The sequence below is a fragment of the Centroberyx gerrardi genome, chromosome 7 (genome assembly GCF_048128805.1).
Source record: "Centroberyx gerrardi isolate f3 chromosome 7, fCenGer3.hap1.cur.20231027, whole genome shotgun sequence".
NCBI lineage: Eukaryota > Metazoa > Chordata > Actinopteri > Beryciformes > Berycidae > Centroberyx > Centroberyx gerrardi.
Window position 1 is genome coordinate 11,711,096 of NC_136003.1, and position 13,399 is coordinate 11,724,494.

At 43.9% G+C, this 13,399-nt stretch overlaps 1 protein-coding gene across 3 annotated transcripts; it reads right to left on the reverse strand.

Moving 5' to 3' along the window:
- Positions 1–308: 308 nt before the first annotated feature.
- Positions 309–13,229, reverse strand: ilf3b (interleukin enhancer binding factor 3b). Of its 3 annotated transcripts, none has more exons than XM_078284432.1 (18): positions 13,178–13,229; positions 11,465–11,552; positions 10,456–10,679; positions 10,005–10,179; positions 9,557–9,704; positions 7,951–8,042; positions 6,631–6,726; positions 5,712–5,823; positions 5,486–5,583; positions 5,283–5,394; positions 5,055–5,168; positions 4,622–4,827; positions 4,314–4,493; positions 3,931–4,212; positions 3,622–3,754; positions 3,456–3,503; positions 1,343–1,771; positions 309–1,207 (listed from the first exon to the last, which is right to left on the reverse strand). In XM_078284432.1, the coding sequence occupies exons 2-18, from the start codon at positions 11,465–11,467 to the stop codon at positions 1,077–1,079; spliced, it is 2,583 nt and encodes an 860-aa protein (XP_078140558.1). In that variant the 5' UTR covers positions 11,468–11,552; positions 13,178–13,229; the 3' UTR covers positions 309–1,076. The 3 variants fall into 3 exon arrangements, with proteins under 3 accessions (XP_078140558.1, XP_071774562.2, XP_071774563.2); XM_071918461.2 differs by having other exon boundaries at positions 11,453–11,552; XM_071918462.2 differs by lacking the exons at positions 309–1,207; positions 1,343–1,771 and adding an exon at positions 1,945–2,875 and having other exon boundaries at positions 11,453–11,552.
- Positions 13,230–13,399: the final 170 nt, after the last annotated feature.

A 13,399-nucleotide genomic window follows, 5' to 3' on the forward strand; every position in this document is an offset into this window, starting at 1 on the left:
TGGAAATAGTTTTTGATCTGCTACTAGTGACCTGTAAATCTGACTTCAACCGCATCAGAGTTCTGATGAGGATAAACTACAGATAGAATTGGCTGATTCAGATAATCTATTCTCTAGCCTTGTTAAATGAAGGGGAGGAGTTCCTCGTTTTACCTTCTTACCACTGAGCACAGAACAAAAACAAAGTCAGTGTTACATATCAGTCTCGTTAATGATACATGTAGTCTCACATATAGCATAACCAACAGCAAACCACACAGCGATGGAACAGATAGTTGAGGCTTTAAATCAAAATTCAAAATAATGCATTTCCTTCAAAATAAAAATCCTTTATTGATACAAACACACTTTCTTATACATTGTTTAACAGAAATCCCACCCAACCGAAAGCTACATTGAGCAGAAATGTGGATTTGACATCAGAAATGTAAATGTCTTTCCAGTAATCTCCAAAAGGATTTATTAAAATAACTACATCACATAAGGTAAAATATTACAAAATAAGCCAAAATTACAAGCAATGAAGAAAAAAAACAATCAAGCAGTTCTCAGGCCAATTGTATTGTTACAAAAAATACAACAATCCTCAGTAGTCGAAAACTACAAGTGGTCAACAGAGCTTTGACTGGTTGCACAGGAGGATAAAATAACACAAAAGTAGCGGTCGCTACACAACTGTCCTTAGAGTAAGGAAACCAAGTCAGAGCTAGTGAGTGAGTATTTTGCAGCATCACCCTTCATATTTAGTGATGAGAACATGGATTGGTGGGATAGATTAAAAAATAAACAATAACCTAAAAATACAAGACTAAGCACTGACCAGACCACTGAAACAGACCACTAAGTTCAGCCAAAAATCAGCTCCGACAACTAAAAAGTCCAGACTTTTCATTTTGTGCCCACATTTGCTACATATAAACCCAAAAGCACATAAGAAGCAAACATGGAAAAGCCATAGAGCACAGGCTAGCCACCAATCGCTTTCTTTGGAGAAGGCTTGAGACACTGATGTGGGGTGCTTGGTGCCGATGATGGTGTCAAGGGTCACGATGATGCAGAAATGGAGTGATTACAGTCTATCTGTACTGGTAATTCATACTGGGGTCTCCTCTGCCGTAGCCCACTGGGTTGTGGTACTGAGCTTGGTTTGTGCCAAAACCCTGGTTGCCACCTCCCTGTGAGTTGTAATTCGACTGGCTGTTGTAGCCTATGAGGAAAGAAAGTGACTGTTAGTGAAACAATTTTCCATAAAACCACCATCTGCGATATTCAGTCCGACTCTGTTGGCGGAGGTAAAAATACAACAGGACTCCTATAAGAATTAGGTTTCTCCTCAACTCACCTTCATAACTGTAGTCTTGGCTGCCTCCTGCTCCCCCGGTCACCTGGCTGGGGTAGGCAGTGCTGTAGGAGTATCCCCCTGCTCCCCCCTGGCTCTGGTTCTGGGAGAAATTCTTCTTCCCCTGCCCATAGCCCTGGCCATACTGGCTATAGGAGCCCTGTCCTGTGGGAGTGCTGGACTGGTAGCCCCCCGAGGACCCACCAGTCACACCTGGGGGACCTGGAAAGGCCGACTTCCCTCCCTGGTGCAAGGGAGGTTTCTTATTGGGGGTTTTGGGGGCAGAGGAGGTGGCAGTGTAGGTTCCATCATTCTGGTAGTAGGAGCCATAGGAACCCTGTGCTGATCCCGGTGCTGTGGTGGCTGCAGGGCCACCTGGTGGGGTGCTTGATGCCCCGGTTCCTCCATTTGTGCCACCATTGTTGTAGTAATCTGGGAATTTGAAAGGACAGCACGGAATAGTCTTAGAAATGGGCACAACGACAAAATGTATTACGAGAGTTGCTGGTTGCATTAACTGCATGTGACTTTATAATGGCTCCATGCAATACATTTATGGCATGCACTCCAATACAAATTGAATCAGACGACGTAGTTCCACAATATTGAATGGTGACATCACATTTATTTTAAAAAAGCAAAAACATATAAAAACAGCTAGAACAAGAACTTTTTCCCTTCGCAAACATACTACCGATTATCAAATTCATCCAGTCCTTTTGTGCAAACTTTTTGTGTCGACAGCCTCAGTCCATCCGTGCCTGATGCTGTTGCACAGATGTGACACTGCGACTAGCAAACACCGAACACTGTCAAAGTAAGACCATCATGTATTCATCATGCATTCAGTAGCCACGACTTCAGCAGTGTTGTTGATATGACACAAAAACAGCACATACTACATAAACAATGTGTCCATCTTTCAAAAGCACAACAGAAAATACAAAAACAGCTTGATCATGATTGGAAGTGACTGATAGAAAGTCAAAGTAATGAAATAAAGACAATTCACAGAAGATTTTCCTAGTATTTTGAGTAAAGAGTATGGAGACAGAGCCCACTAGATACCAGTCTGTCTTGACAATATCCAATAGGCAGTATGTTGTACAACTCCCACAGGCCTTTCATCCTCATAATCCAGCAGATAAAAACAAAGCTCTGCTCCCAGTCCAACAACTGGAGGCAATCTACGATATATCAAGCCCGCAGTTTTGGCAGATCCAGGTGTTCAGATACATCCATAGCGCGAGTTGAGAACAGAAGGTGACTATGGCTACATGCTCTCAGTGGCATCTCGTCTCCCCGAGGTGTCAGGACACGATATGTGGATTGGCAAGACAGGGCGGAAGGGTTGCTGTGACTGTATTCCCCGGGTTGCGGACTTGGTGGTGAAGGGTGTTCATGATGCGGCTGGAACACTATTGAGTTTTTGTCCATTTTTATCCTCTCTACAGCTTTGTTTTTGATTTTCTAAAACATTGGGGAAGATCTATGTCGCAAACTCGTGGTAGCCATAGCAGTCTGAGACAAAGTCACCTAAAGAGTGAGACAGGGCAGAGAAGGGAAAAAAAATATCAAAATTAGATTTTTGGTTTATTTTGTTTTGTCTGCCATAAAAGAGGCAGTTGGCATTCATTTGGTCAGATTGCGTTCAAACTGATTTTGTTTGTTGGGTTTTTAGATTTCTCTGCTCCTGTCACGCTCAGGTAGGTCAGTCCTCAGAACAGGTTGCCAGGAGGAAGAAAGGGGTTCTCATAAGAGGGGGCTTGTCAAAAAGAGATTGATTCCTGTGGCTTAAAGCAGAGAAATGTAAAATCGTTGAACTGGGAACATCCCAATATGTTTGACTTTTGTCTGATAATCTCTGAGGTAGTCTGCAGCGAGCCTGTAGTTTTCAGCAATATGCTATATTCTAGGTACAGTATTTCATTAACAGATTGGTGGAATACAGGTACAAGGAGCTTTGTTTTGTGGAGAGTCCTGTCCAGATGTACCATCCTGCCCCAGGATGTTAGGATATCTATGCCGACGTGCTGGCTGAGATTCTAACTGCAACCCAGAGAAGGAGTACTTATGCAATCAAAACACGATTGTGAAGAATGAAATGAATACTCACTGTATCCGGAGTTAGCATTGTTCCCGTATCCATAAGTTCCGAAGCCACCTGGTTGGATGACACAAATTTAACATGCTGAATTGACACAATATGGCAATGCATTACTATGTCACTGTTACAGAACTCTTTTATTATTTCAAGTAATCTGGTAAAAATATGTCTTTACCTCCTTGGCCATAGCCTCCTCCGTTATTGAAGCCTCTGCCCCTTCCGCGGCCTCGTCCTCCTCTCCCTCTGCCCCTGGGGTTGGCCGAGTCCCCGCCTGCTGAGCCTCCCATCATACCAAAGCCTGGGGTATGCTGAAGAGGAAAAAAACAGTTTCATTTTGCACCTTTCATGCACAGTGAATAGCAATGACTCTTATATAATATGCTCTCCATGAGGGCCACCACTAAAATTTGCATAGGGCCTGACAGATTTGAGCCAAGGCTAAAACCCAGCTTGGACTTGATCATCTTTTTTCCTGGGTGCTTACCATGGGTGGCCCTTTCTTCTTTTTAGCTGCCTCGGTCACAGAGCCCTCGGGGAAAAGCCGCTCCAAAGCAGCCAGGGCAGCGTAGGCCTTGGCCACCTTCTTATTGGATCCTGTACCCTGGAACCTCTGGCCATCAATCTCCACCTCCATGACAAAGCGCTTGTCGTGGCTGCCGCCCGTCTCCGAGATGAGCTCGTACTTCAGGCCGCGCCGCTTCTCGTTCAGCTCCATCACGGGGTTCTTGCCGTGTTTAGTCAGGATTGGTCCCTGTTGGCGAGCAGTCTGACAGAAGGAGCGGGAGATGGTCAGTAACCGCGGTATTCAGCAGTACAAGAGTGTTAGCTGAATGTTAGCTTGCTGACAGACAGGGAGTAGCCTTGTACCTCTATAGCATCGGTGGCCTCTGCGTTGGCTGTTCCTGTGGCAGCGGGGGTGGTCGTCTCAGTGGGTGTGACCACTGGTCTCAATTCTTCAACTGTGGTGGCTGCCGCCGCCTCCTCTGGTTTTGCTGGCTCGGCAGTTTTTAGCTCCACTCCTGTGGGAAGGCCCATGTCCTGGAGGACCTGTGGTTATCCAGGCAGATTCGTTGAGGGTTAAATAAAGAATTTAATATTTTAAATAATGTGGCAAAAACAATGGGCTTTGAGGCAATATTAAAATTCAATACATTCACTGCCAATGCTGTGCTCACCTTGACAGCTACATGCAGCTTGGCAGTTCGTTTGGATGGGCCAGACGCCTCAAAGGTCTTGCCATCCACTTCTACAGCCATAGTGAAGACTGGAACATGGACAGGGCCAGTCTGGGAGATCAGTTTGTACTGGAGACCTGGCTTCAGCTGGTTGAGCCTCATCAAAGCGTTCATGGCCTGGGGAGGCTCTGCCTTCTCCTCTGGGGCTAGAGTAGAGGGAGCAAGAAGGCACTCTATTACCCCAAACAATAGAATAACATACAGCAGCAGTAAACTTCAACTAGCATGGCATTTTTGTAAACTAGCAAGGTAGGTAATTTTAATGTTCACAGCTGGCATGGCCATAAACCGCATTTAAAGTTAGTTTCACTTCACAAAACAACAAATACAAGAGCTAAAACGAGATGAGAGGATGACACTCGTGAGCACTTACATTTCTTCTGCAGCTTTTTCTTCTTCTTGTTAGGACTCTTGTCGTCAGTTCCCTCCTCTTCCTCAATGGGCCTTTTCATTGGTGGGGCATAGGTCGTACTGGGTGGGATTTGCACTGAATCACAGACACACAAAATCATGCCATGAGAACTTAAAAGGCACCGTCTTTAATGTGACTATTGCGGATTACTTAAATATTACAAGTTGGTCATTTGGCAGCTTGGCATACCTGTGTAATCGATAGGGGTCTCACTACGGGGTTTCCTGGGCATCTTAGAGGGAAGGGGATCCATTCCAAGCACTTTGTGAAGCTGTCCGAACGCAGACAGCCTTAAGGCATGCTGAAGACGCAAGAGAGACAGACATTGTGAATTTCACGTTACACATTCACTGGGTTGTGAACACACTCAGACACACACTTATCGCACTCACCTGTGCACTCTGTGTGATGTCTTCTCTCTGCTGACGGTCCAGGTGACCAATAGCATCTGTCAGCTCCTTCTCACAGGGATCACAGATTCCAGAACCATCTACAAACAGAAGCAGAATGACAGTTATAGACCACCTTCATCTCACACACACAAAAAAAAGATGGAAAAGGCAAATGAAATAACATTTAGAGAGGAACCAACACGTGAGGGTGTCTACACATGCTTACCTGCCATGAGGATTCCTGAAGCCAGACATTCTAAAACCCTCCGCAGAGCTTCTCCTGCCCCCATGGGCCGGTTCCCCGTGCCAATGGCTTTCTCACAGAGCAGCTCCAGTGGCTGCAAGGCAGGAGAGAGAGGAGGAGGAGACTCTTTGTTCAAGGATGTTATGTTTAATCTAGGTCACAAATACAGAGAAGTGTGCGGCCATCACGTTACACATCTCTCAAATTTAACGATAGTGACAGCGCTGCCTTGTCACTTTGTATCCAAGCAGAAAAAAGCTTTATCAAAGGAAGTGTCAATGTCAATAAAAGAATACAGTGTGGTGGTGAGTAACTGTGGAAGAAAATTCAACATATGTATTAACAGCTGAACTGGGGTCACCTCAGGGAATGTAAGGTTTCATGATGTATGGTCACCTCACTGTAACCCTTGTGCCATAACTTACTATGCCAGAGGTCTTGTTGTCAGAGTGGCTCCTGGATGTCTCCGAGATTTCTACGGAAGCTCTAACTTAAGACATAAAATGTGTTGCTTCTACTCTACTTTGGTGACCTGTTCTAATGTCAGCACATTCTGTACGTCCTTGGAAGATACATAAAGGACTGGTTCAATCTTTCTATTTGAAGAAGTGTATGTAGCCTCCTGCTGTGTGCATCTCTTCCTCTCATGAGACTCCTTTTAATAAATATGTATTCAAGTAAGACGAACCTCTGACTCCAGAACATTTCTACATTTCTGGAGTCAGAGGTTCGTCTTACTTGTGTGTGTTATGACAAGTCATTTCACAATACATACAATTCTAGCCTGTCAGTTAGAATTAAGTCAGACACATCTGAAGAGGGAAAAGGTTCAACAAGGGTAAGGAGGCCATCAGATACAGCTGGCAGACTGAATAATGAGAACACCGAGGCTCTGACTCACCCAGCCACGAAGCGGGGCCCATGTGGGGACGCGGGTGCACAGGTCCCTCAGGATGCGGATGACGATGACACAGGAGCGCAGCCCGTTGGCCCTGGCCTGGGGACACAAGGGAGGGGGGGCAGGAGGAGGACAGGGAGCCTTAGCCAAAGAGGAAGACTTCAGAGAGCATACAAGAAAGATACACAGCCAAGTAAAAAATAAATAAAAGTAAATAAAGCCACACAGACTATAACGGCTTAGCTTTGTCATTATGGTTGAAATGAATAGGAGATATTGGAGGATAGAATAATGTTTGATCACTCAGTTGGAAGACCCTACTTATGATCACTGTGTTTAACAAACATTCATTCAAACATTGGCTGTAAGTCAATAGCTGACTTGATCAATGGTATAGTTATCATATACATGGCAAATTTATGTTATTTGTGGAAAAACATGCTTATGAATTTAGATCATGAAGGAGGAGTAAAAGATAGCCTCTAGCTCAATACCAACTTTAATGAGAAAACCAAGTCATTGTGAGCTACTTAAAATGATGTGCCGTGATATTTTTCAGTGTGTTATCATTTGGAGGATACCAAGGGGGAACGGTGAGTCGGTGACAGTCAAAAAAAGACTACACAAGGTGCAATATTCCTGTTGCTTTTGTGGCACACAGAAAACAGAGACAGCCAGAGAGCATGGGGAGAGGTTGAGGCCACATACTCTACAAGAACAAGCTGCAGAGATGGAGCACTGATTGTTATAGTATGAGAGCCAAAGATGACACAAGGCCACAATACTATGACGAGAAATAATCAACATAGTTCACTAACAAAAAGAAGAACCATCTTTCTCTTCCACACAACAGAATGGGCAGCAAAAGGTGCTCTACAAGTAGCTTGTGTCAATATGAAAATAACAAAGACTTATCACTCACACCAAGACTGATATATAGAAATATTGCACCCGGATACATGATATATTAGTCCCATGTCTTTATCTTTGTTAATTTGAGTTAAGCAGCTGTTAATGTAAATGATTGCCCAGGAAACTGTTGAATTTGGGGACTAAAAAGCAGCAATGGACTTCTTTAAAATGGCACTGCAATAGAACCTGTTAAGTGAGCAAAGCAACTCTACAACAATGTAATGACAAAGGTTTCCTTGGAAACAAACATACAGATCATTAAGTATTACTACAGGAAATACACCTCAAAAAAAGGTAAAGAAAAAAAAACAACACATGGAACGCCCAAATAAAAGACAAAAAAGAACATACAGCATAAAAAACAAACTCAAAACTACTTTTGTTTTAGACAAATAAAGACAAGATGCAAACCTGGAACCACTTGGCGTGGCGGAGAGACGCCAAGGCAGTTAGGCATTTCTGCCTGTCCAGAACATCCGGGGGATCGTTGACTGAAAGCGTTTCTATTGGCGGGTGGAATAAGAAGACAAGGTACAGTTTGACCAAGGGGAGTTCTGTCAGCCGGCCAGGGGGAACACAGGCAGCCTTCCCAAACCACAGGCAGGAGGGGAAAGGGGAGGGGGACCCCTCCACTGGAGAACCACCAAACGCTCTCAACCTCCCAGTTAATTTTTGTTTTGTATGGTCCGGCATACAATGATTAGACTTAAAACCCACCAGAACGACAGTAAAATTAAGGTTGTGAAGTGGGTTGTAACTTGACATAGATTTATGGGAAATCATTAAAAATGCATGGCATGTAAAATAAGAATGTATGGATGTATGAAGGGATAATTGGCTGTATCAAATGGGAGGTTGTCTCTCCATGGTTAATTCAGTGTTAACTCAAATGGATGCCTCAGTTCCAGCGCTTAAAATGGTCTGAGTGCTTTTCTTTTCTGTCACAAGCAGGAGGTAGAGCCCCTCCCCTTTGCCCCTATACTGGGTATACTGCACTTAGCCCCTTCCGAGACAGAGAGCGGCCAGTTGGTCAAAGGTCCAGCGTCCCTAAAAATTGACAAACTAGAAGGCTTGACAGAGAGAATCAGAATTGGAACCACAGGCAGAAGTTATCAGATGCACAAAAGGGGGTATCAAAACAAGTCCACACTGCAGCAAAACTGATGGCTTAAAAAAAGACCCAAACTGGGCTTCACTGTTGGCACAGGGTTACAGATAAGGTCAAGGTGCAACACCTGCCAAACTGAGATCCTCACTATTGTTGAGAACATCCAAGAAGAATGTAGACTACCGGTAATTTTTTTGTCACTGTATAGCTACCATTAAGTTAAACGATTTGCCTGTCCCTCCTAAATGCCAGAACGCTACCGATAGATATATTTTAGGATTCCTTTATCCATTGCTGCCTGACTACTGGGGCTAATGCCCTGGATTTTGACTGTGACTGGACACACATGACATTCAGCCATGCAGAATCCAAGTGTCCCTCGTCGTTATCTATAACCCCTAGCCTTCCCTGCTAAGGAACATCAGAGACAGTCAATAGCCCACTGCTGGGTCTAGCAACCAAAGACAGTTTCACCACACATTTTGCTACTCATTTTTGCTGCAATGCAAACCGTTCATCATCAATAATAAAAACACATGCAAACAAAGTGGTCTCTTTTTTTTTTTTTTTTTTTTAATTCTCAGTAAGCCTTCATATCGTTGGTGCCTTGATCATAAAGGGGGAAGACAAAGCCATGTCTTTACCATGTCAGTAAACTACCTGTCCTATACTGTATATTGGGCCATCAAAAATGTACAATCACATTACATGGAACTACGAGAGTGTCTAGAGAGCTATAAGAATAGCACAGTTTCATTATGTGACAGTTCATTCATATCCCCTAGCTCCATTGAAGGCCCAATAAACAATATCTGTCTCGCCTGGTTGCCTGCCTGCCTGCCTGCCTGCCCCCCCTGCTTGGGGAGGGGCGCCACTAGGAAACACTGAGGCCCTCCTGTGGGAGCTTACCTCCGGCAGCGACCCTCTCCACCTCCTCACGGACCAGGGGGGACGTCATGTGGATAGTGAGGGTGAGGGGAGGCTCCTTGGTGTTCTTGATGACGATAGTGGCTTCACGGATGTGCTGGCTTACCACATACTTGTCTTCCGTGATCACCTATGAATGTGCAAAGTAGAGGGAAGCAAGGTATATATAACTTATATAACATATTTTATATAACTATAAAAAGTGTCATGCTAAAACAATAGCAAGGTCATTGTTGACTTATCACTTCTTGGAAACATACTCTTACAATCCTTTCCTGGAATCCTTGGGGTTGTTTTCCCCTCTGATAACTGTAATTCTATTTAACAACGTTCTTATTAACTCCCCTCACTGCAAAAACTCAAACAGTGTCAATCCCTAGATAGCATTATCCATGGTGCGCTTAATTAGCTGAATCACGGCTGTCCTCACCTTGAGCTGCACAGCAAGGTTTTCTGACACTTTCTTCAGCAGAGTGATGGTAGGCTTGTCCTTACAGAGTAGCACCAGTTCCAGGTCCAGATCCCCCTTCAGTAGCAAGCCCTTGGCAACCAGGCCCACCCTCATCACCCCACGTAGGGAGCGGGTGACCTGCTCCTTGTGTTCACTTTAAAAAGAGACGGCAGATATAGTGGAAAGGAAGGACAATAAACAAAAGCTTGTTAGAGCAATGAGGGAATGTACAGAATGACCAGGACACAACACCTTTAACAAATGGGGGTATGGGGTCTAAAGTGTATCAATTTGGGGGTACTTGACATGAAGAAGGTTGGAAACCCCTAAGTTTAAATGCAATATAAAACATAAAAGTTGTTGAAAAGGAGGTTTATCACTTTTTTATGTCTACCAAGTGAACATGAGGAATGACATTTCAGATCCTCACCTCTCTTTATCAGCCTCTGTGCCATCAGAGTCGGACTTGGACGACCCCTTCTCCTGTTCATCCAGCCAATCAGAGACAGCCTTGAGTGCACGCTCTGTGTGGGACACCATGTTCTGTACACTTTCCAGCTCCTCCTGAGTCGGGTAGATGGCTGAGTGCTTGGCCATGACATGGCGGTCATCATTCATGAAGATGCGCATGGAGCGGTGGCGCATTGGAGGAGGCTGGGGATGGAAAGAAGCGAGAATATGAATATAGAACAAATATCAGGGAAGTGCTTGCTGTGACAGGGCAAAGAGTCAGTGAAGACAAGCTTAGGAAGGAACAATGGGGTTATACTAGATACCAAAATATACCCTAGATAATGACAGTCAATGGCCCAGGTGCATAAAGATGAGAGCATCCTGGATGGGTGTCATTACCTCTCCCACAGTGCAAAGCAAACACCAACATCCACTTCTAATAGTGCATAAACAGTATGCATGCATTGTGGTGCGAGGCGGGCTGGCAGAATTAAACAACACCGATCTAACAGGCTGCCACTTTTTATACAGCTAGCCAATTTGGAAATTGCATTTATCAAGGTTAAAAGGTTTAGATAATTATACTAGAAGACCTAGTATTTTTACATCATTCACTTGTCTGTCATTAATTAAAACACTGACTAATAAGGCTCCCTGTCTAGGTCAGGCTGCTACCACCAGTGATTACACAAGACGAGAGTGTGTGTGTGCAGCCAAAGCCTATTTAGAGGAGTGCAGTGAAGTGGAGGCTGCAGCATGTGTTCCTAAAGCCTGGGGCAGATTGGAATGACAAAACGCTGGCACCATCAGTCCTGTGACTTAAATTAGATGTGACTCAATTCATTTGTACTGTTAAGAGTGATCTGTAATTAATTAGTGGGGCCAATGCACCATGTTTTGGCTGTTTGCCTGTTTACAGTCTAATAAGTCCTTCACACCAATAGGAATATCATTGAACAAAATAAAGACTGTACCAAAATAGTTACCATGGTTGCTCTGGAGACTGACTACTCTTCTGTCCAGTGAATGGCAGTAATGAAAGGTCTTCACTGTAGCAGAGAATATCGTTTGTCTCTGCAGAGAAAAAACAAAAGACAGATTATAAATGATTTAAAAACAAGGGAGATTTTTTGGCAAAAGATGTAGTGGGTGAGATTGTGAGCGACAGAAACTAGGCTAAATCCTGCAGTTCAGTTTCATGGACGGGTTGATTTGAAACAAAAGCTATCTCTGTACAAATGCAACTCATTTAAGACCTATTCTGAAGGCCAAAAAAACTGCTTGAGGGTAAAATACTTCACACTCCCTCTCAGAAGATTGTCCACTTATCATGCACAGTGAAATCAAGATGTCACTGGCTGTAGCGACTGAAGAGGACTGTTGGCACAGCAGTACATGCCTAAGGGACTGAACATGGAGCTCTACTTTCGCAGATAGAAATGTGATTCATTGTGATGAATCTGTTTCAAGCACATAGCCAAATTCATGGACATCAGTCACATTTCCAGCAGACAAAGACATCTTAACATTATAAAAACACTGATTATCAAATATAATCTTTAACTGAGTTCAGTGTACCAGAAAAAAATATGGACAATGCTGGAAACGTATTGATCTGGATGCATGTATAGAGGTCAGTCCAATCACCTTCATGAATGACCGCTTTTCTTCATATTTATTGCCTCAAGTGATGTGAGGGCAACTACTGTTTATCTACAAATAAGAGATGTCATCAAGACATCATGTCAATAGTGGGGAAACTAGGCAGACAGGAATTTCCATTAGATTTTAACGGTTTCTATGTGCCGAGAAAACATATCATGAAAAAAAAAATCGAATTCACAATCGCCTTCATTGCAAACTGAGCTGAAATTTTCGACCCAACAGCCATCTATTTGTTCATTCATCCATCGTGACCCTACTGATCACATGTTCTGATGCAAATTACTTTGTAAAATCAAGCACATCAATGCGGGGAAGGGCGTATTGTATTCATTTTTAATTTTTTGTCAACAAGTCACTGAAGCATGATACCAAGCCATCCTCAAGGCCTTTCTGGCTAACCTGTTGTCGTGACCAAAGACCTAGCGTCTCCTAGCTTACTAGCTAGCTACAACGACCAATTTGCATAGACGTGTATTTTCTTCACGTATTAGGAAAGGTGAGCTAAAGAGAGGTGCCTGCTGCCGACCACTGATACTAGTCTCATCAGGGGAATTTAAAAACAGACGCCATTTTAATTCTATGCTGTGTCTGACTCGGGTTGGTGACGGTAACAACCCCCCCAAAATGATCATCCATCGGCAAAGCTGAGCTGGCTCGCCAACCTAACGTTACCCAGCAAACCCCAAAGTCATTAACTGCTCATGTTTAACCTGCATCGCAGAGCCGCAAATAAGTGCAGGTGTATACAAATTATGTTTGTATTGAGATATCAGTTTGGTGCCTAACAGGTACCAAAATGGTCGAGAAGACAAATCCAAGTCCTCATTGAATTCCCAGCTACAGCTAGCGTTTAGCAAGCTAGCAGTTGTTCATTGAACAAAGCCAACCGTATTCTTCCCGGACGCACAGGGCTGTGAAAACACTACAAGACAATACTATTCTCACTGCATTCTCTTACTATTCAGCGGCCACTTAACAGACAATAATAGTACATTCTGTTTATATTTCAGACTAGATAACAGATTTTCACTCACCGGTGTGTCGTTTTGCTATTGCTAATGGACGCTGCACGCTCGCTGCCTCACTCGGCAGCAGGCCAGGGCACGGAAACGCCCACGATCCACAAAACGTCAATGTTCATTGGGTGGAAGGTGCATGTGACTTCAAATTAAGCCAATCGGGAGAGGGGAGAGTTTGGTATTTCCAGGGTTTGGCCGTGGTGATGAATTTTTGTTACCACCTATGGTTACCATCAA

What these genes read in the sequence shown, in the direction of transcription:
- ilf3b (XM_071918461.2), bottom strand. An exon ending in ACAGAGGCTGATAAAGAGAG is followed by an intron (nt 10,180 to 10,455) that starts GTGAGGATCTGA and finishes CTCTTTTTAAAG; the next exon opens with TGAACACAAGGAGCAGGTCA. An exon ending in AGGAGGCTATGGCCAAGGAG is followed by an intron (nt 3,504 to 3,621) that starts GTAAAGACATAT and finishes TCATCCAACCAG; the next exon opens with GTGGCTTCGGAACTTATGGA.